Source organism: Rissa tridactyla, chromosome Z, assembly GCF_028500815.1.
Source record: "Rissa tridactyla isolate bRisTri1 chromosome Z, bRisTri1.patW.cur.20221130, whole genome shotgun sequence".
Classification (NCBI taxonomy): Eukaryota; Metazoa; Chordata; class Aves; order Charadriiformes; family Laridae; genus Rissa; species Rissa tridactyla.
The window spans coordinates 25,571,434-25,593,941 of record NC_071497.1 but is presented as its reverse complement, the minus strand read 5'-3'; the positions used below and the strand labels follow the sequence as shown (position 1 = coordinate 25,593,941).

General features: G+C 37.2%; 1 protein-coding gene across 6 annotated transcripts in view; it reads right to left on the bottom strand.

Moving 5' to 3' along the window:
- The window catches only part of FBXL17 (F-box and leucine rich repeat protein 17), a 284,000-nt gene that overhangs the window by 201,003 nt on the left and 60,489 nt on the right, over positions 1–22,508 (bottom strand). For all 6 annotated transcript variants that reach the window (XM_054185938.1, XM_054185937.1, XM_054185942.1 and 3 more), the window contains exon 5: positions 174–281. In XM_054185938.1, coding sequence (XP_054041913.1) covers positions 174–281 — 108 coding nt within the window. The remainder of the gene's footprint in view (positions 1–173; positions 282–22,508) is intronic.

Sequence of the window (22,508 nt, the reverse complement as noted above, 5' to 3'; positions counted from 1 at the left end):
CACAGGGAAATCTGAATGTGTCTGCTCAAATAATGCAAAGTTCATTTATCTTGTCACATTTCTATCCATGACAGTGTTATTCATCATATGTATAAACTTATCCTGGCTGATACCTATGATTTAGCAATAGTTAAACACACTAATGACTAGCTAAAAATAGTTACAATACTTACATTGGTAAGGTGAATGACTCCTTTAGATGTAACAGAGCAGCCCATAAAACCAACATACTGCAGCTCAGGACAATGTTCAGCAAAAGCTTTCACTGACTGATCTGTCACCTGCAGAAAAGATATAACAGTTGAATAGGTGATATGAACAGATACTTAACACAGTCTAGCTAGTTTCTCTGTAACATTGGCAAGCTGCTCATTAATACTTTCATTGTTATTCTTCACAATACTATTATTTGTTTCAAGAGTTTGAAAGAAAACATCGTGTATGCACACACATCCATATACATGCATGAAAAGGAAGGAAAAAGATCATCTTTGCATGGGGAATCATCACCAACATCAGAGAATCATCATCAACAGAGGGGAATCATCATCTTGGAGAAGGAGAAGAAACAGAAGAAAAGAGAGAATGATGATCACAAATTCAAATATTATCTGCAAACAACCCAAGAGACCATTCTATTCACTATTCTCATAAACTATACATAAATATGAAAATACTAACAAATTTGTTATTGCATCCTGCAGACTCGTGCTATACCCATCATTGACTCTGCACAGAATTTGAACTGTGTGATATCTTAAGTTTATATTCCTTTTCTAAACATTTTTACTAAAACAAAGTAATTGACAATTTTAACTTAAAGATAATATTACATCTGGTTCCCACATCAGACTTGTATCTCATGGTAATACACAACTGTATCAGTTATCAACTGAATGGAGATGTTACCTATTTTATTGTTGTGATTTAATTGTTTCTACAACTTTTCCTTTATAATTAATCTGTCTAATAAAATTCAATAACTATGAAACACAATCTGCTGCATAAATGTAATGCTTTGTAGGTAGACTAAATATTAAAAAGGACAACATTTTGTGAAATTTGTGAACAATATAATATTGACATGGGTACACTAAAGACACCTGCATATCTTCATTTAAACAAGGTGGGTTTTTTCCTGAGAAGTATATATTCCCAGTGCAAATGACAGTAATGCAAAACACCATATTGATTTTTGGGACAAAGCCTTTATTTTTTAGCCAAACTGCTCAGGAATGTTTCACCATGTCTGGAATCATTCATCCTGAACACTGAGGACATTCTGGGTTTGTAAGGATGTCTTCTTGTTATCACAGAACTCAGAAGCAAAACAACTTTTGAAATATGTAGTCCACAGCTGAGCCTCAGGTGAATACATACATAGGAACATTATTCCCAGTGTGCTGCGGATCACGTTTATCCACAGTTCCAACTTGCCTGACTAACTGCACACCGGCAGCATATGGTGACCTTGGTGAAGACTCTGGAAAAACAATTTCTGAAAAGACAGCCCAGAGATAAGGGAGGCCAACAAGATTATAGGTACACCACCACATATAATCTGTATGGGTTTGGGGTTACTGAATATGGATATAGTTCTAATGGAGTTTTCTCAAAGTAACAACAACTCAGTGAGCAAAGGCAAGCCTTTTGGGATTGTGCATTTAGAAGCCAATGAAACTGAAAATAGGCCAAAAAAAGAGGGGGAAAAGGGTCAGCTAAACAGATTCAATCACAAATTGGGTAACAGTCATGTCATATCTGCACAGACCCATGTCTCAGGTCTATCTACTTAACAAAAAAAAAACCCAAAACCAACCCAACAGTGTAGCAAGAAGTTTCTTTGATTTTGGTCTGACGCTATCTTACATTTTTATTTTTGCATGCTCCTCTCAGCTGAGTACAGCCACACCAACTATTTGGGAATTTCAAGATACTGACTAATAACCTTTGACACATATTATCAGAAATCAAAGACTTACAAGATTTGTACTATTTAGCATTCTACCAGCAACACAGCAGGGAGGGAAAAGTAAAAAGTTTGTCTTCTATGTAGAAGATAAACTAAACCTTCTGTTTCAGGTACAAATCTAAGAGGACCCTGTTAAAATCTTACCCTCCTCTCTCTCCAGAGGATTAGAGTATGATTCTCCGTTGCAGACAGGTTTACCCTAGCTAGCAAAAAGACGTAGTAATGAAAAATTAATAGCATAAATGCCTAACATCACAAATTCATTACAGAGCTTAAAACTTCAAAATACAAATAATTTCTCACATATAGCTGAAATTTGGGTGCATGAAGACTTAAAAAAAAAATGACATTTTGAATTACTATTACTATATAAAATTACTATGTCTTAAAATTCTTCTGTTCGTACTATGGAATTTTCTGCATTTTAAACAAAATTTGTGAAAAAACAGATTATGACTATATATATTAAATAGTTTACAGATTAGCAGTGAATCATTTCAGTGTTCGTTAGATATGCAGCACCTATCTAGTCAGAAAAAGATTCTTCATTACCTCTGCATGCCATACAAGCCTCATGATTTTCCAGGTGTAGAAAAATCATTTACTATCCATCAAAAGTCGCGTAACATTACCTGAATACGCTTTACAATTTCTGTGGTAGAAATCACCACCTTAGACAGGCATTTTGCTACTGCAAATAGCAATTTCTGTTCTTAAATCTTGACTTACAAATAAAATAGCAATGCATCGAACCTGTTGCTGTCTTTAGTTCAATACCAGATCCCATCCTTTGCTACCAGCCAACAAAACTTCACCATCTGCAGGAGGTGACTTCAAGTTTTATTGGGAAACACTGTAAAAATTTTCTTGATCAGCGCTGTAATCTCACAGTCAGCATCCTTTACTATACCAGTGCCTAGGAATATATTACTTCTCTTTCAGACCCTATGTCACTTATAGCAATTGATATTTTATCAAAGCGATTCCCAACCAGCCTGTAATGAGGGCCACGTGATAATCTGTTTGGTTAGCTACTCTTAACACATGGCCACACTCTCCTGTGATTGCATTAGTTGGGAAGTAAAAGATACATCTGTATGTCTATATACACATATACACATGCACACTTGCAAATTCACAAGAATGGCTTCTCATAAAATGAATATAAGAAACTATGTATAGAAATACCAAATCAAAACACCTGTAAACTAAATATCAGATGAAAAGGTAAAAAATATAACTTATATTAGGTCTTTTTGTTCTCCTTTTTGAAGGGGTAGGGCACAGTAATAACATGTAGTGGTCTGGAATTTATAAGCTTATGTATGGCATTATAGTCAAGTACAATTACGTAGACTTCAGTTAGAATAATCAGTAACTGAACGCTATCTCTCCTTATTTATATACGGCTCAAAAAACATAATAAAACAAGTTTTGTATGCAGAAGTATTATTTTTCATTAGACCTATTTGTATAAGGGAGAAAAAAAGTAGGTAAGTTCCAGACAGATCTGAAATAGAAGCAACAAAGCTAAATTTAAAGTTCAAGGCTGAAAACAACTATTCTTCTGCTTAATTACTTTCTCCTATTTTATGATCTACAGTGTCTAGCATAGATGGCTTACATACATACTTGAACTTTTATATTTAAACTCCAACATGCAGGGCAGCTCGTTACTCCTACTGTTAGTAGGTACCAGAAATAGTAACCTCTTTTATTGTATGGATGTGTTTTATGCTCCCAAGAGATGGCCTGTCCTGCAGAATGAATGAAAGGTAAGTGACTGATGAAAAAAATGCATGGAAAATTAGCAATGGCATATATGCAATCATTACGTAATCTTAACACTGTCTCTTCATATTGCAATAACGTAACTGTATGTTACATTTTCCTCAAAGGCCTCTTCACCACCCAGGAGATAGAACAGGTACCTGAAATCTGTATTATAAATACAGCTTCTACAAACTAACAAATATTTTAGAGTATAAACAACAGACATTCAGACCTACTCCACAAACAGATCAGACTAGCATAATCTAAAAACAAATACCATAGAAAATATACCGCAGTTCTACAGAAACAATCCTTGTCAACAAAGATACAGAAATTCACACCCAATTATTTTATAGATCATGGTACTGTTCTTCCAAGAATCTTTAATAATTGGATTGCCTAGTCGACCTTCATTGACTTTCATTCATCCTGTCTTGCTTGATGTTAGTCTTGCTTTGAAAAAGTAATACAGGATGATGAGGACAGATTTATAAGTTATGCACTAAAGCATTGTGAATGGGAAATACGCTGGTCTGGAACTAATGGCACAGATTTTGCTCCTATTAAAAAGATCTATGATAAGTGAGATATGGTTTAATCATTTTCTTTTTATGTATTGCAGCCTATTATATATGAATTCCAGTTCTGCATTGTTTTACAGAAATTCAATATTTTGACCATTCCGAATTAGATTCTACAAGTATTAGTTTATTTTACATTCTATTCAATAACTGGAGGAGCAAAAAGGAACAGCTCTGAAGCAAAGATGATAATTCAAAAAAAAAGTTTGAGGTACAAAAACACAAGCTACTTAAATTCCAATAAAAAAGCCCCACAATTAATAAAAACTTAGAGAAGATCAAACAGAAATAACCGAAAAAGAGAGATAGGAATATAAATAGTAACCAGACAGAATGAACACCACGTTCACTTTATTTAAACAGGTGCACTGCAATCTAAGTACATCTTAACGTGCATTTTATTTCCATATAAAACATATAAATAAAAGTTTGCATAACATGAAAATATTCCTAAGAGAGACACCTAGCAGGATAAACTCTGCCAGAGTGAAATATGTTCTCCTGTAAGTAGAGAGTCTGTCTTCCATGAACGTAACACCTAAGTATCAACTGCAGAAGTCAGCACCAATGGTAGAAGAAATTCCTTTTCTCCCAATTCCTTCTTTACCTGTCTTGGTCAGACACCAGTTTACCCATATCTTTTTAGGGGCAGCACAGGAAGGGAAGGCTCAGGGAGGACTTACCAAAACTCAGTTTTATGTTTGAAACGAGATACTATAGACAAGGCCCACATACAACCTACTCAGAAATCTGCCCTGCCTGAAGCGTGTGGCCAAGCCCTCCAATACTGTGTTTTATAGCACATACCCAGTGTGCATTTTCCCTGGTTTGTTTTCCCTGAAATCCATGCATGCCATAACTGACCATAACGTGCAGTTAGGCTAACCTCAGGCATAACTTCGTTTTACTCCTCTTTACCAAAAGTCCTGAAATGCATTCATTTCACAAGATACAGGCAAAACACACACAGTGAAGGCATTTATCCTGGACTAACTCAGATCACCAGCTTAAAGGTGAGCTCAATTACATAGACAAGGATGAAATACATACAAAAAAAAGAAACATGATGCAACGAAATTGCTCATATACAGAAATATCTGTACCTACTGTAAACAAAGACAGCCAGGCTGTTCTATCAGCAGGAATGACACTAAATGTCATTAAATAATAATAAAAAAATAATCAAAAACCACAGCAATTAAATAGTTTTGAAACTGCCTCACTACAGGTGTGTGTTTACGTAGATTCTTCCTGCTCAGCTTAAAATTTGCATTGCTACCTCTATCCTAAAATGTAACCACCAACAGCTTGTCATGATGCAATATAAGAGTTGGTGAATTTATTGCACTTTGTCAAAGGGTAAAGATGTAAATAAAAGCTAATCATTGCAAAGAATTATGATCAGATGATCTCTCTTTGCCACACAGGGAAAGAAAACATTGTCTCTCTTTTGACTAACACTTTTAAAATAACTTTTTAACAGAGAGTCAGACAGAGATCACGATATTACACCAGAAGCTCAATACCAGTAAATTTTACACTATTAAACTTACAACCATTTAATATTACATATACCTTCCTACTCCAATGAGTAAGAAATTATAAGCAAATTCTTTTAATTTAATCACTTTTGAATTCAAATACAAATTCAACTTCTTTTTTAAATTCATTTCTACAGGAGACTGCAATACTCAAAGTATTTACACACAGATTTGATCCTACGGTTCCACAAAACATTACAGGGCACTCATTAGCATCAGTTCCTAACCTTATTTTAATAATACAATTTATTAGAAATAGATTATACTATTTGATTGACCATGAGTATAAAACGAACTCATTTTAAACCAAATAGGAATATGGCAGAAACATATCTCACAAACACACACGAATCCTGATAAAGGGTTCTTTTCCTCTCCTTGCCCAGGAAACAAAAGGCACAAAAGGTAAAAAAAAAAAAAAAAAAAAAAAAAAGTTTACATTTAAAAGACTTATTTCAGACTTAAACTGGAAAAGACTTTCCCTATTGAATAGTAGTGATACATAGTCCGCTTTCCACAAGCATCAACTTAAATGACATTTGTCATAAAAGCTGTGACAAAGTAATTATTATTGGCAAAGATGCGTTTAATTCATGACCCCCTATTGCAATTACAGAACATTGACAAAAATAAGGCAAGGGTAATCTGTTAATCATGCTCAGGTTTTCAGGACACCCAAATTTCATTAGTGAATGGCAGCAAAGCAAAGCTCATCTTAACTAAATGCCATTGGACAAATTATGTATTTCTTTACATTCAGTAACATATATGGTTAAATGTAACCATTTACTTAATCACAAAAGAAATTCAACTACTGTCAGCTTTAACTTGCAGCAGTAAGGGAAGATTTAAGAAGTACTGCCAATTTCTGTGAGCACCCAAAATTAAGAAACATAAATATTTCTATTCCTTAATCTTTGAAGAAAACAATTTAACTGAAAAGGAAACTATCTCCATTTTTTAATATGTGTTTTAATATGTGTCTGTACAGCACAACTTTTTACAATCTGGGTTTATAAGCTTTCATTTGTTTCCTTTCATCATAAAAAAAAGATTTTGTACAAAACAAATGTGCAGTCTTTCATAAAGTAGAACACCGCTGCTTACTAATGTCAGTAAGACTTCTTTCACTATTAACTGAAAGGGATGACTGTTAATCCAATGATTTAAGTGGCTTTTTACAAACAAGGAAAGGAAAAAATATTCTACAGTATTTTAATATCAACTTAATTTTTAAATGTTATTTGATTTCAGAGACCTGTTTCTTGAAATGGGTCTCACCATTTAAGCTGAAATGTGAACATGAAACACAGAAGTAGAGCCCATGCTGTACGGTGAACCTTACAATATGAGCCATGCCGTCAGAATCAACAATTCACTGCACACAAGACTAATATAACTAATTAAAGCACGGACTCAGAGGAGGCCTTAGCTGCCTGAAGCAGCATCCCAAAATACAATACTGGGTCTGGCAGTACTCCCTTATGTGTTTGCTGTGAAGCATTAACTCTGCGGCTGTCTCATTTTGAGATGTGAATGTGACGTCTTCCTGGAGTTTCTGCCCTGTGCACCCTGGCTACCTCAGACCTCAACAGAACGCACTCTCTTGATGAGGCTCTGTGCGACGCTGTGCTAACACACCCTCACAGCTGGGAGGAGAAAAAGAGTGAAGAGGATTGATACAGCCATCGAAACAGGCGAGTTCCTCTTCCTATGTATTTTAACCCGAATTAATCAATACTAAACAAAACAACGCACTTGGAACATATTAAGTTTGAAATAATAAATAACTATAGACAACCACTACCTTCAGACTCGTTTAAATGTCTGGATTAGAAAACAAATCTCAATTCTCAATATACGTTATCTCTGATTCCCATTAACTCACAATTTAATAAACTACAGTTTCAATATACTTATATTGAAGAGGGCTATCAGCACACCCTAATCTGTTTGTTGCAAGATGAAAATAAAATTGTAAAAACAGTTCTCCAGCTTAGAAAATATCACCCTCCTACAGAAAGACGGAATTTATTATCAAAATGTGTTTACTGTGGATTGGCAAAACACTGCTTCCAAAATAAAACTCTACATCTTTCATGAAATGGCATGCGTACATAACCTGATAACCATTAAAATTTCAGAAAAACTTTAAAAATTATACACTTTTTTGCAGACAGTGCTACTGTATTATAAATTATGTAATGAGAACCACGCATCATGAATACTGTGGATTCACAAAAGGTTATGGAAAAACTATGTGTTGCTCAGCATATTTTTTAAACAGAACAATGCATAATAATTTCTAAAAATTAAAAATAATATCCTGACCATCTTTTTTTATTCATAATACTGAGTCAAAAAGACTGATGTGTCCACATGCTAAGAAATACATATCAGGAATTTTCATTTAGTATCATTCTGAATACAAAGGAAGAAAAATATTTTCATGTAACTGCAAAATAAGTCCATGGTTTATTGGTCTAGCCACTTAATGTTTCCTCCTTGTGTAAGGAGTGTATGAAACAAATATTCATCCTTTCTGTGACAGAGATGACTTTGTATTGTCTCCCCTTCTAATGCCCCCACAGCTATACAAGCATATTTCCTATTCTATATTATGAGTGGAAAAACAACACAAAACCCCAGTTTATCCAACAGCTTTATTGTTCATCCTAACAGAACGGATCTCCTTCCCATTTAAAATCTTTTTGTGAATAAATTAACTTCTATTTTCACTTCACCTACACAATTTCATCATTCACATTAAAATTACGTACTATGGCACATTGACCTGTCTATTCTACCACAACTTCAAGGCTGCTAAAGGGGATGGAAGATTGTTTTACAGCAGACATTCACATAGCTGCTTTGTGCTCACAATCTTTCCCCTCTAAAACAGACCCAGAAGAGCATTGTTAATGTTCAGAAATACAGGAGGCCTTATTCACACACAAACCTTCAACTATTAGGTCATTATGCCTGCAAACTATTGAACACTGTTAATTTACTTCCCTTTGCTTTGTTCCAAGAATATTTTCACACACCAAACACATTAACTGTTTCATTTTGTTCATTACCCTGGTTACCTTCTGAAGGCCTCCTAACTGCTCAAATAAACCCTTTCAGTTTACTTGGTCAAGAATCTGACAAATCCATGTTCCTTTCGTTAAAAGCACCGCCACGATCGTAGCATGAGCTTGCTCTGTTGTCAGATCATTGTCACAAGGAAAACTAATCTATTATTCCCTCAATGTTTGTATTTCAGGTAAGAAATTTAAATACCAATTTAGGCATCATTCTCACTGCTATTTCACAACATCAACTGAGAAATAGTTGTATACTAACAGAGCAACAGAGCAGTATGAACGTGCTGTAACTCTCCTTCTAATAAAGCTTACTATACGTGCCATTGTGGTATGCTATAGGGATAAATATTTGCCAGATTCTTCAGTATGTCTAAAGAAGTTTGCTCAATGAAACAAAGTGATAAACAAACTGAAGAAAGCCAAAACACTGATAAGAGGGTGATGTATCTAACCAAAATCCCAAATCCCTCCATCTTGCCCACAAAAAGGTATACTCCTAGTATGCAATGAAATCAATAATACAGGCTTGTAACACCTACATAGTGTTAATACACACAACAGTGATAACACAGGCATTGTAACCTCAAAGACAAATATGCACGCAAAGACAGCAAATATCTGCTATTTACTCATGCCTACAAAATCATCCAGAAATCTTAAGAGGAAAAGTAGGATATAACCCTTCATATCACATGTTTATTTAAAGAGCTCGTGAATACAACCAAAAAAGTAATTTTTTAAAATAATGTGAACATTTTCTCTTAAAAAAGTTAAGACACTTAGGACATTTAGTACAACTAGAAAATTTACACAACTCCTGTTCAAATCTTTCCTTCAAGTTTCAGAGATACCATGTAATTTTAGTGAGCAGGGAAACTCCTGTAGCAGTTGAAATGTGGTGTAATGTATACACACAGTACATTCTATACCATAAAAACCACTAAAGAAATCATAGCACTTGCATCTGTTTTTCACGCAAAAAGCAGATTGCTTTTTTAAGTTGAATCTACTCATACTATCCATACATAAAACTACACAACTGAAATACAGTGTGATATCATGAAGCTGATATCATCGGCTGTAACATATAGGTAAGGCTGCCACCAGCAAATATCTAAAGATTGCTACTGCAGAAGCCGAAAGTGGGCACAAACACCAAAACCTTTCTTGCAACCCACCTTCAAGACATTTCCATCCTATGGCATTCCATACACACTCTTTACAGATTCATCACCTCCCCCTCTTTCACAAGCATAGAAAGACAAGATTTTCCAAAATTGTCCAGTATACGTCACAGGTGCAAAAGTTTTATCTGCCCAATCCACAAAAATAAATTTAATCCAGGGAACTGATAAATTCTGATTATGTGGATTCCATTTGAAGCATACAGTCACCATATGTTAAAAGTGATGGGAAAAATATACGTGCTAAGAGGGGGAAGGAAAAAAGTCTTATATTGCAAATTATGCTCTTCAACATGAAGCTTGGGCTTCTTAACAGTTGCAAAGGCCAAAGAAATTATTTTCATAATTAGTTGTTTTTCCTGTTCTATACTTCAATAACCTGACTCCACAAGGAGAAAAGGAAGAAGGTATTTTATTGAAAAATATTAAATGACTGGGTGTATAATATCTAAACCCAACATTCTAGACCAAAGCTCACAAGAAATACAAACCTTTTAATTGACACTACCACTCATTGGGATACCACAAGAGCTTCTTAAAATAATTACATCTTGCTCAAATAAATTTACATAGCCTTCTTGGGTAACATACTTATTATACAATATATGCCATTATATTTAAAACAAAGAAGAAAAAAACACTCAGAATGTCACTCAAATTTCAGACACAAACAAGGTTACTGGCTGAATTTATTTTAATGCGTCTCTTAGGGAGGACAGAGAACTTTACCAGCCTTGTAGATTTCCCTCTGATATTGTAAGGTGTTAAAATGAGATTAGATTCTCCCTATGAGAAGTTCTTCTAAAAAGAAAAAAGGATGAATTATATGTGCAGGAAGAAAAGCTTCTTGTTAATATAGGTTAATGAACATTATATCTTTATTACTGGCTAACAGACAGTGTGTAGGTATTCAGTAGTACTGCTTAATCATCCTGCTCAATATGAGTACTAGAAGTCTTGAAGCTTCATTAGCAAAAAATCTAGGCTATTCCATACTACTCCAGCCTACAAAAACGAGGTAAAGCCAGAATGCAAATCCTAACTGGAGAGGACATATTTTTCAAAGCACCTGTATTCAGAACAGATAGGAATCACAAGTTCAGATGAACTCAGGAAATATAGCATGAGCTATATATATTTCATCAGTGAGACACATTGCATAGAAATTGAAATCGTTTTGGTTTGATTTATAAATGATCTTCACACAACAGAACTACCATTGAAAGGAAACACTTGATAATTAGAAGCAACAGGAAGAGATTTTTCCTTTGTAATTTTTTTCTTAGTGAACTGCATGTATTTCAACTAATTTAATTTAAACAGTTACAGCAGTCTGATCAAGTAGTACGCCAACCGACATATTCTATCACACTGAAGCAGAATGAGCTTTAAATCATTAAATAGTTAAAATCTTGAATGCATCAGACATGATGAAAAGACTAACAGAAAGAGGATGTGATTTAATATCATTCTCTAACTTTTGCATTTGTATGAAATACATTTGTTTTCATGCTTTGTGATCTACTCAGAACTACAATCAGTGTACATATGGTCTGATTAGCAAAAATTCTAGCGTAACAGGCTGGACATCATGATTCTCTTAATAGCAGCTTGAGAGTCTTGTCCCTACATTTACAAATTGGTACAGAAGTCTCCAAGAAATTTTATGGTAAGAAGTAAACACGCTACACCCTGTGAGAGTTATTACATGAATGGTACTGGCCTACGACAAAAAGCTGCAGGAAAATTAGTCATTAAAATGGTAATCTTCAGCATTCACTACTGTGATTGACTACTTCATTACAATCACAGTTTGATATCAGCAGTAACTGGTACAAGCGACCTCCAAACATAGCAACAATGAAAAAAATTAAAACAGCAGAAATAGAGATTTAATGTGCATTTACACAAGGACCCAGATCCAGATAACAGAGTTCGGTTCAAAAAAGTTAAAATAAAAATTGATATCGCATAGGATATACATATTCTTGCATACACTTCAGTAGAAATCTAATTTACAAATTTTAGCAAACAATCACCTCTAGCCCAGGAAAAGAAAACTCTTAAGCAAAAGATCTGCACATTCTATGCTTTATTCATTATACATCTCTCTTTGTTCAGCTACAAATAGCGCACTATTATACCTTGTGATAAAAAAAATGAGAATATCGAAATAGAAACTGATCTGTATTTTTTTAATGTTTGCAGTAAACATTAAAACACAAACAAAAGCGCAAACTAAACCAAAAAACCTAAAACTTTTCCCAAAACTTTCCAAGCAGCAAGGAAAGACAACTACCTCCAAAAAGCATTAAAGAAATGGTGTTTATAGGTGGTAACAGATAATCTACCCAAATTCTTCATAACAGACTTATTTCTTTGAGTTGATTTTTTTTTTAAACAGACCTTTGCACCAAGTAGTTTTTCAAAACACAAAAACAGTGGGGTTTTGTTTTGCTTTATTTGTTCTCATAGTATTTAAAGCAATCTTGATTTTTTCTTTTCTGAAAGCTGGGCAAACGAGGAAGTCATCAGTGTTATTTGATAAGAAAATGGTATGTACAGTAGTCTACCTGGTTGGTATCATTCATATCACTAAATTTGATATATCAGACTTAAGTCTGAAGAGGCTGTTAGGATGCAGATGGCAAAATAAACTGAGAGTATGTAACAATAAGCACAAATAAAATACAGTCAGGGAGACACTTAAACATTTTAATGATAGCCATTTGCCTTTTTGTCATCTGGATTAAATAATTGTACATTTCCAAGGCCAAAGACTAAAATAGGAAGACGAATCACTCTCAAGGGCCCTAACTGACACAGCAGAAAGAGAAGGAGTAGGAATATACAACTCCAAGAAAAGCATGCAGATTTAGAAACTAGAAATGAAGGATGTTTCTCTCTGTCATCGTATCAAGGCAAAACCTGAAACAGGCCCAGAAAGTTATGACTGAGACATTACAAAAGGTATTAGAAGCAAGCAGGTGACATGATGTGAATGTGAACATGAGTTAGAATTGATTTTTTATCCTTACATGCTGTCTAAAGGCATACAAAAGATCTGTTTAGATTACTTAAATCTATTACCGCATACACACATTCAAGAACAGCACCTTGCTGATGAAAAATTCAAGTGGGACTGCTGCATTAGTTATGATTGGAGGCAGGCTACAATTCTGACTAAGCCTCATGCAGAACCAGACCTTCATGCAGAGAGGCTGAAGCAGAAGAACCTGTCATCACATGGATCCATAACCCAAAGGCTGACAGGCTTGAGTGAAGCAATGCATGCTGTGTGATAATGGCAGGACCAGCACAAGAGGGTGCTGAAGTTCAGCAATTCCGTTTTAAAAGGAGAGAAGAAAAAAACCTGCTTACTCTTCCTAGAGTTCAGCCCATTCCAAAAATAGAGATCAAAACCATTGTTAGTCTCTAGGCCATCACAGAGAAGGAAAGGGGAAAAAAAAAACACAAAACAGGACAAAAGTAAGAAATAAGCAAGCAGGAAAAAAGAAAAAATGTTTTAAGGTTCTTCAACTTTACTTAAATCACTAAGTCAGTATGTCTTGGCTTAACCCTGATAGGCAGCTAAGCACCAAACAGCCACTCACTTAATCCAGTGTGGTGGGGGAGAGAATAGGAATGGCAGAAGTGTGAAAACCCGTGGGCTGAGTAGGCAGTTTAATAGGAAAAAGAAAAAAAAAAAAGGAAAAGAGAACAGTAAAGAGGGAAACAACTCCAAACCAAGACAAAAAAATTGTACAAAAAATCCCCAAGCAATTGCTCACGACCAACCAACCGACGTCCAGCCAGTCCCCGAGCAACAGCAGCCTAGCCGACTTCCCTTCCCCCTCCAATTTTATTACTGAGCATGACATCATATGGTCTGGAATATCCTTGTGGTCAGCTGGGGTCAGGTGTCCTGACTGTGCCTCCCTGAAACTTCTTGCGCATCCCCAGCCTGCTCAATGGTGGGGCAGCATGAGAAGCAGAAGCATCTTGGGTTCTGTAAGCACTGCTCAGCAGTAACTAAAATATCCCTGCACTATCAACACTGTTTTCAGCAAAAAATCCAGAACATAGCCTCATACAAGCTACTATGAAGAAACATAACTCTATCCCAGACGAAACCAGTACACAGTGTTTCAAAAATTCCCACTTCGGTATAAGAAAGTCAAAGTTTAAAAGAAAAAAAACAAAACAAAAACATACCACCACAAAACCAATACACCTTCAAACAAATAAACCCAATTCTAAACAGACACATAAAATAACAGACATAGAGCATCTTTTTCTAGTGAAGATAATCAACAAGACTTTTTGAAAGAAATTATTTTGTTTCTGATCTTTCTAATCTTTGCCTGTGTAACATTCTTCACCTTTACCCCACCCTTCCCTATTGGTAACTATGACAATTACAATCAGGAAAGTAATTTTTTATGCCAGTGCCGTAAAACAAGCTATATAGATCGATAAGGGAAGATGAGCCATTACCTTACTGAAAAACACACAAACTATTGCCAACCTCCTAAATCTTTTGATGATTTCCTTCACAAATCAGCTGCAATTCTGTGAAAACAGCAAACTACACAATATCCAATGCTTTGCATAATCAATGCATCTTCAACATCTCCAGCTTCTGGCAAAGCAATCAATTAGGTCAGCTCTCAAATAATCATCAGTAGTGCCCAAGTACACTGTTTAATGACTTCCAGTTGTACTGCATCAGCATTTTTTTTTGGGGGGGGAGGCAGTGGAGAGGGCAGGGGGGAGAAAAGAGAGACAGAGACAGCAAGAATTAAGTTCCCCCTACCCGTAAGTATAAACAGAAGAATATTTATCCTATTTCTATTCCCAATGTAATATATGGAAAGGTGCTAGAAATTTATTTTTGTTTCTTGTCTTTCTCCATCCCCAACTCGCTTTCCCATCCTCATACATCTGCAGAAATAGCAGAATCTAAATGAGGACTCACACCTCCCTCTTCAGGCTTTCCTTGGCAACCTCATTCTTCAGAAAAAACAGAATGATCAGCTGGACAATCATAAAAATCATCTCCTACCTTGTTCCTTTATGCTTGGATAGCTGGACCCTTAGCTGTCTTAGTCTCATTACCTTGAAATGAGAGCCAGTGTCTGGCTCTCCAAACTCATTAACTCAATTCCTCTTCTTCTGACCTCCTTAGTATAAATTATTCAAACAATTATCAGAACAAATTTTAAGGAAAGAAAAAGGAATGCAGAGGTAAATAAAAAACCTGAACCACACATTTACCCAAAGTCGGCTACTGTCAACTTAGCATGTCTATTTTTTTACAACCGTTTGGGGGAGTTTTCTTGGATGAAGAAAATGCAGCAACAACAATTTCTAGGAGTAATGCCCTTCACAGAATACCACAAAATAAGTTATTAAACTGAGGAAGGTGGAAATCAATATAAGAATTAAAAGACAAGAAAGGAACTGGCTGAGATGGAGATAGCAACGGACTGGATTGAAAACAGAACAATTGAGCTGGATTGGGTGAACAGTTACAAGCAGAGTTTGTAAAATAACAGTCTTGAAGTAGGTATTAGTTTATTAAGAAGACTATGCAATCCCCAAAAAGTAGAATGCAATGAACTTTACTGGTGAAGCTGGGAGTATAATCAACACAGATGACAATAAAATGCCTGTTCATGGAGAACTGGAGTAAAGCAAACAGGATGAAACTGGAGAGCATTATTTACAAAGGCACTAGAACTCCCGTCACAAACTCAGATCCATCAGCTAGAAACACATCAGAGGAGAAAACACCGGGTATACTGCCTTACTGCCTGGTTACAGATTAGTAGTACTAGCACCAATTTGATGCAGCCACGTAAAAGACAAATTGTCCTATAAAGTATCAAGTAAGGTTTTCCTAGAAGTGAGGAGGAACACAATTCTGCAACGCATTCAGTAAAAGCATGTAAAGCAAGTTCTTTGCAATTCTGCTCACTCATCACCAGACAAATGGAGAAAAGAGGTGCCAAAATCATAGAATGAAATGGAAGCCAATGAGACTTCAATCAAAAAAGCACAGTTTATCAAGGATAAAGCCAGGACCTGATCTCTCACCTGAGATATACCAGGAGGTAAGAACATAAGGAAAGATTATCTTAGCTAAGGACAATTATAACCACAAATCTTATGTGGGAAGACTCTTAACAAAGACTAGGAATTCAAACAAACATCCCAGTATTAATAGCATAAGCAATGTAACTATTTTTTTGATGAAAACAGATATACTTCCGCACAGCGCTGAATCATATGATTAGCTACAGTAGCAAGCAATGAGCCTCCCTGACACAACAGGTCTCTCTTCCATATGTTTCCATGTATTCCTTACACCAGTTAATATAATCAGTCAAGTCTCCTAGACTTTAGGAACCTTGAGATTTAACAAGAAATTCCAAGGAGTCTGGACTACTTGGCAGAATTCAATGAACATTACTACACAGGAAAATTTTGGAAATGTTGTAGTCTAATAGCCACCCTGCTGAAACAGTGCCATGGTTTCAGCTGGGATGGAGTTAACGAGCTGCCTTTCTTGCTAGCAGCTAGTGTAGTGCTATGTTTTGGATTTGGGATGAGAACAGCGCACTGATGTTTTTGGCTGTTGGTAGCCACTCAAGGTCTTTCCTGCGCCGCATACCACCCTGCCAACGAGCAGGCTGGGAGAGCACAAGAAGTTTAGACAGGACACAGCTGGGACACATGACCCCAAATGATCAAAGGGATGTTCCATACCATGTGACATCATGCTCAGTATATAAAGCTGGGGGAAGAAGAAAGGGGAGGGTGTTCAGAGTTATGGTGCTTGTCTTCCCAAGTAATTGTTACGCATGATGGAGCCCTGCTTTCCTGGAGATGGCTGAACACCTGCCTGTCAAAGGGATGCAGTGAATGAATTCCTTGTTTTGCTTTGCTTGCGTGCATGGCTTTTGTACTTCCTATTAAACTGTCTTAACCTCAACCCACGAGTTTTTTCTTGGTTTTATTCTTCTGATTCTCTCCTCCATCATAACTGGTGGGAGTGAGCAAACAACTGCATAGTTCTAGCTGCTGGTAGAGGTTAAACTATGACAAGTAGTCAGAGCATAAAAACATAACTCAACTGTAGTCATGGCTGCCAGCATATTCATAGAATCACAGAACAATAGAATGCGCTGGGTTGGAAGGGACCTTTAAAGGTCATCTAGTCCAACCCCCCTGCAGTAAGCAGGGACTTGTTCAACTCGATCAGGTTGCTCAGGGCTTCATCAAGCCTGGCCTTGAATGTCTCCAGGGATGGGGCCTGCACCACCTCTCTGGGCAACCTGTGCCAGTGTCTCACCACCCTCATTGTAAAGAGCTTCTTCCTAATGTCTAATCTAAACCTACCCTGCTCCAGTTTAAAATCACTGCCCCTTGTCCTACCACTGCATGCCCTTAGAACCATTAGCTTGAAAACGTGCCATACACAAATAGGAAAAAGTGACTGCCTCATTTTACAGCTGTTTTTATTTCCTGTCTCATTGCTCCACTGCACTGCAAGAACTCCAGGGAACTGGACATGCAGTTTATTCAAAGCACTCTTGTTGCTGTAAGAATATGAAACAATATCCCAGCTTCACTATGAAATGACCTTGATGATCTGTATAACATTTGTCAGAGACTAATAAAATTTGTAAAGATACTTGCTGATATGATTGATTGCATTCTTTACTGCTCCAGTTACCTCAAACTAAATTGCCTGTCATTATAATGATGACTTTTGTAAGTGCAGTTTCTTAATTTTTTCCTCAGTCTTTCAACAGCAATCTTACAATAGATTGTAAGTGTTTATGGATCAATAACGTGCAAGAATAAAATACTGCATTCCAACAACAAGTATTTTCAGTCTTTCTGCTTACAAGGTGCTGTGACAGAGCATTAGCAGAGAACACAATTTCTAAGTAACAGGAAAATAATAGCCAGCACCATGAACAGACAGAGAATCCTACAGATTCTGAATAGTACCAGGTGCTGGTGATTCATGGTCATCCCAATGGGCAGAAGAGAAAGTTAAAAAAATTAATAAAGAAATTGTAATCAACACATATATTCTAGACATACCTGATCACAGACAGTGTGTCCTGCTGAGCTACTCAAGTGTGCCTGACCTATTTTTCCCTGACACTGAGTTCAGGTGTATTGCACAATGCAATGATAACCAGAAGGGCTTTGAAGAAGCCAGAAAAGATTCAGAGCATTTACTCATTTGGGGTCTAGGTATGATAGAAATGTATTACTTTCAGTCCCTGAAACCAGCACATCTTAATTCATATGGGAACCCTGTTAATCAGGTCATGCTGACAGAGTGTGCTTCAGGATAGGGTACTCGGGAAGCACCTGTATCTCTGTATAAAGAACAGTAAATCTTCTACACAAGATCAGAAAGCTTTCTCATTCACAGCCAGGTTCACAAATGTCACAGGTCCAAATGCTCTAAAAGGAGCTCTCCTCAGTGATTCACAAAGTCAAAGTTGAAAGAATTGCCAGGAAAGAGGAAATTTTTCTGCAGATCAACTTTGTTCGCTAAAAATTGAGCCAAAAAGGCATCAGCTTCCAACAGGAACTTAACGTTTGGACAGGTTCAGGCACCAAGTGAGAATTACTGATCTGTACCAGCTACAGACATTGCCTAAGATAGCACACTAAATTGTTACAAGCAAAAGTGACAGTGGTGGGCTGCCCGTGGCTGGCTGCCAGACACCCTTCCAGCCACTCTCTCATGCCCTCTCCTCAACAGGGTGGGGGACAAAACACGGAAAACCTCATGGGTCAAGTTAAAGAGATCCCTGAGCAATCACCATCACAGGATAAACAGACTTGACTCTTCCACCTCCTGCCCTCCCTGAAGGGTGTAGGGGGATGGGGAATGGGGGTTGGGGTCCGTCCATAACAGCTCCTCTCTGCCGCTCCTCCTTCCTCACACTCTTCCCCCTGTGGGGTCCCTCCTACAGGATACAGTCTTTGATGAACTCCTCCAACGTGGGTCTGTTCCACTGGGTGCAGGCCTTCAGGAACAGACTGCTCCACCATGGGTCCCACACGGGCCGCAGTTCCTGCCGGAAAAGCTGCTCCTGCGTGGGTTCCCCTCCACAGGCCACAGCTCCTGGAGAGCTCTGGCACACGCTCTCCATAGCTGCAACATTCTTCATGGCATCTCCACAGGCTGCAAGTGCGGAAATGTGCCACCATGGTCTTCTCCAGGGGCTGCAGGAGAATCTCTGCTCTGGAGCATCCTCCTCCTTCCCTGGCCGTGGTGTCTGCAGGGCTGCTTCTCACGCCTTTCCCACTCCTCTCTCACACTATGCGTGCAGAATTTTTTACCCTTTCTTAAATGCTCTTTCCTAGAACTGCCACCACCTCGGCCAAGGGGCTCCTCCGTGCCCTGGGGTGGGTGGTCTGGAGCCAGTTGGAACTGTCTGTGTCCAGCTCAGGGCAGCCCCGGCCACTTCTCACGGAGGCCACCTGGCAGCTGCCTGCAGTCAGCACCTTGCCACAGACACGCACCGCGCTGACAAATGAACAACAAACCCCAAAACCTAGAAAAGAACACAGCAAACCGTCTGGGATTTGACCAGCCAGGAGCAACATAAAGATCTTACCTAATGTATCTGAAGGTGGCAACTAAATGCTGACCTCTTAATAGTGATTACTTCTAAATTACTGCTTCTCCTTATTTTGGAGTCCAGGACATCGAGGTCCAAACCCAAGCCCTGACAGATACCTCTGGATCCTAATACATAAAAGCATTTTATAGCAAAGTTATATTTATAGGTTCATATTGCTAAAAACATTACCTAGCTTTGATTTTCATTAGCCAGTCTCCACAGTTTTTACTAAAACTGCAGTATTATTCCATTACACAGACACAGATTCAGCTGTTTCAGGTCACAGACCTGATCTGAAGCAATGTCACGAAAGACTGCAAATCTCTTCAAGCCCACTCCTTTATTTTTACCACTGAAGCACTGCTTTAGCTTTACACACCTCTCAGTTCAGATTCACGGTGTCCTATTCATTAATAATTTCAACTATAAACTATAATTTCACATACTTCAATTAGGCTACTCTAAAGGTTAAAGCAGTATCTTCAGAAGCTAAACTACAGAAGAACAAAGTGGAGTTACAACACAAAACTATGAACAACCCCGGTATTAAAAACACCTGGTCTTTCAAGGTGGTAATAATTTTTCACATACTTTTCTATAAATCTTACCTCTCCCCCTCTAGCGCTTTTGAATTCCTAAGCATATGAAACTATATAAAGCATTGCAAAGCTATATAGATAAAACTATACATGAAATCTCAGCCTAAGAAACACTTTTGTGCTACTACATAACAACACCTTGAACTATAAAAATATAATATACACACTACATTATAAAATACATCACATATATATTAGCCCCACATTAGCCAAGGAGTATTTTCAGACACCTCTGCATACAGTATGAGGGATGTTTTTCCTTCTATTCATTTTCCAAAGCCAAGTTTCTTTAAGAATCCCTCTCTTTCTAATGGGATCACAATTTTGAGGAACCTGCAAGCTCTGTGCATGATATATGGAATGGTGCTACAAAGAAATCCCAGGAGGCACACAGACTGTAAAGCAGATGCTAGAACAAAACCAAACAGTCCACCTAAAATCTGTATCTAATACAATCTAATAATGGGGTAAAAACACATTTACTGTAAGTACCTCATTACTCGTTTGCTCAACACTTTTGAAGATCAAGTCACTTACCTTTTTTGCATTTTGTGCTAGTTCTGTTGATTTCTACCAACTTAAGACATTCTTTCCCTGTATGCGTACATCTTTCAAGTGCTTTCAGATAACGGGTATGGCTGAAAATCCAAAGCTCAAAGGCACAAATAGCTGAAGAATTAGTACTGCAATGACAGTACCTAAAAAAGACCATATCGTGCTGTGCCCACTAGAACTGTAACCAGATCAGTCAGAAAACTGACAATAATTTTCTAGTTACTGGAATTCATCAACATCAGTGATATCACTGATATTTAGATTCAGTGAATATCTGATTATCTTCAAAATTCAGATAATCTTTAAATTACTTAAAAAAAAATACACTATTCTCCTTTTGTAATTAGATTTGAATGGATACCCAAATAGATGCCTTCGACAAAAACTTGAGAAATCTTCCACTTCAGAAAAACATACTGTTGTAAACAAATCAATCATATCTCCTTTCACTGCTGCAGATACAAGGTGGAAGAACACAGACCTCTCTTCTTACTTGCAAAACTTACACCAAAAGACCTAATACAGCCTCAGGGAAGGACTGAACTACTTTCCCCTCATCATTAAGCAACATCGAGGAATTAGAAATAACATCCAAGCCTTTCTTTTGTGGAAAAAAAAAAACCACAACACAACAAAAAAAACACCACCACAAAAAAAACCCCCAAAACATGCCAAAAAAACAACAACAAAAAAACCCTGCCACCACTGCACACCACTTCTTCCCCTTGTTCTTAAAATCAGCTGGAAGTTTTATGTGATAAGCTTGCAGGGATTTTCTTCCAAAATGTTCACTAGTATATAATTTTCTTAGGCAACAGAAGAGTGCATCACAGAGGTTTGCAGAGCTTCTGAATTCAAGTAAACTTTTAGAAACTCTTCTCAAGTGTTATATTGTTCCCGGGAAACAAGACATTTTGTACCCAAAACACATCCCAATGTTTTGTACTAACTTTTGTACCTATTCATATTTTGAACCCAAACTTCTCACACATGAAAAATATAAACGTCATTAAGGAATAACATCTTTTTTTATGTGGCATTTATTCCTGCCTCCCCATCTGTGCCCTTTCAGTACTTAGGGAGCTTACAATAAAGATGGAGATGGACTTTTTAGCAGGGCCTGTTGCAATTGAACGAGGGGTGATGGCTTTAACCTGAAAGGGGGTAAATTCAGACTAGATACAAGGAAGAAATTCTTTACAATGAGGGTGGTGAAACACTGGTACAGGTTGCCCAGAGAGGTGTTAGATGCCCCATCCCTGGAAACATTCAAGGTCAGGTCGGACAGGGCTCTGAGCAACCTGATCTATGGAAGATGTCCCTGCTCATTGCAGGGGGGTCAGGCTAGATGACCTTTAAAGGTCCCTTCCAACCCAAAGTATTCTATGATTTCTGTGATCTCCTCAAAACAAAGTGCCTGAATAGCTGACGCTACACTGTTGTCAAGTATTTTCCTAAACTGAAAAAGTATTAAGGTTATTAGTAAAGATACTCATCATGTGAGAAGATTATTAACTAATTTGGAAGACATGCAACCTCTCAATGCTTTTAA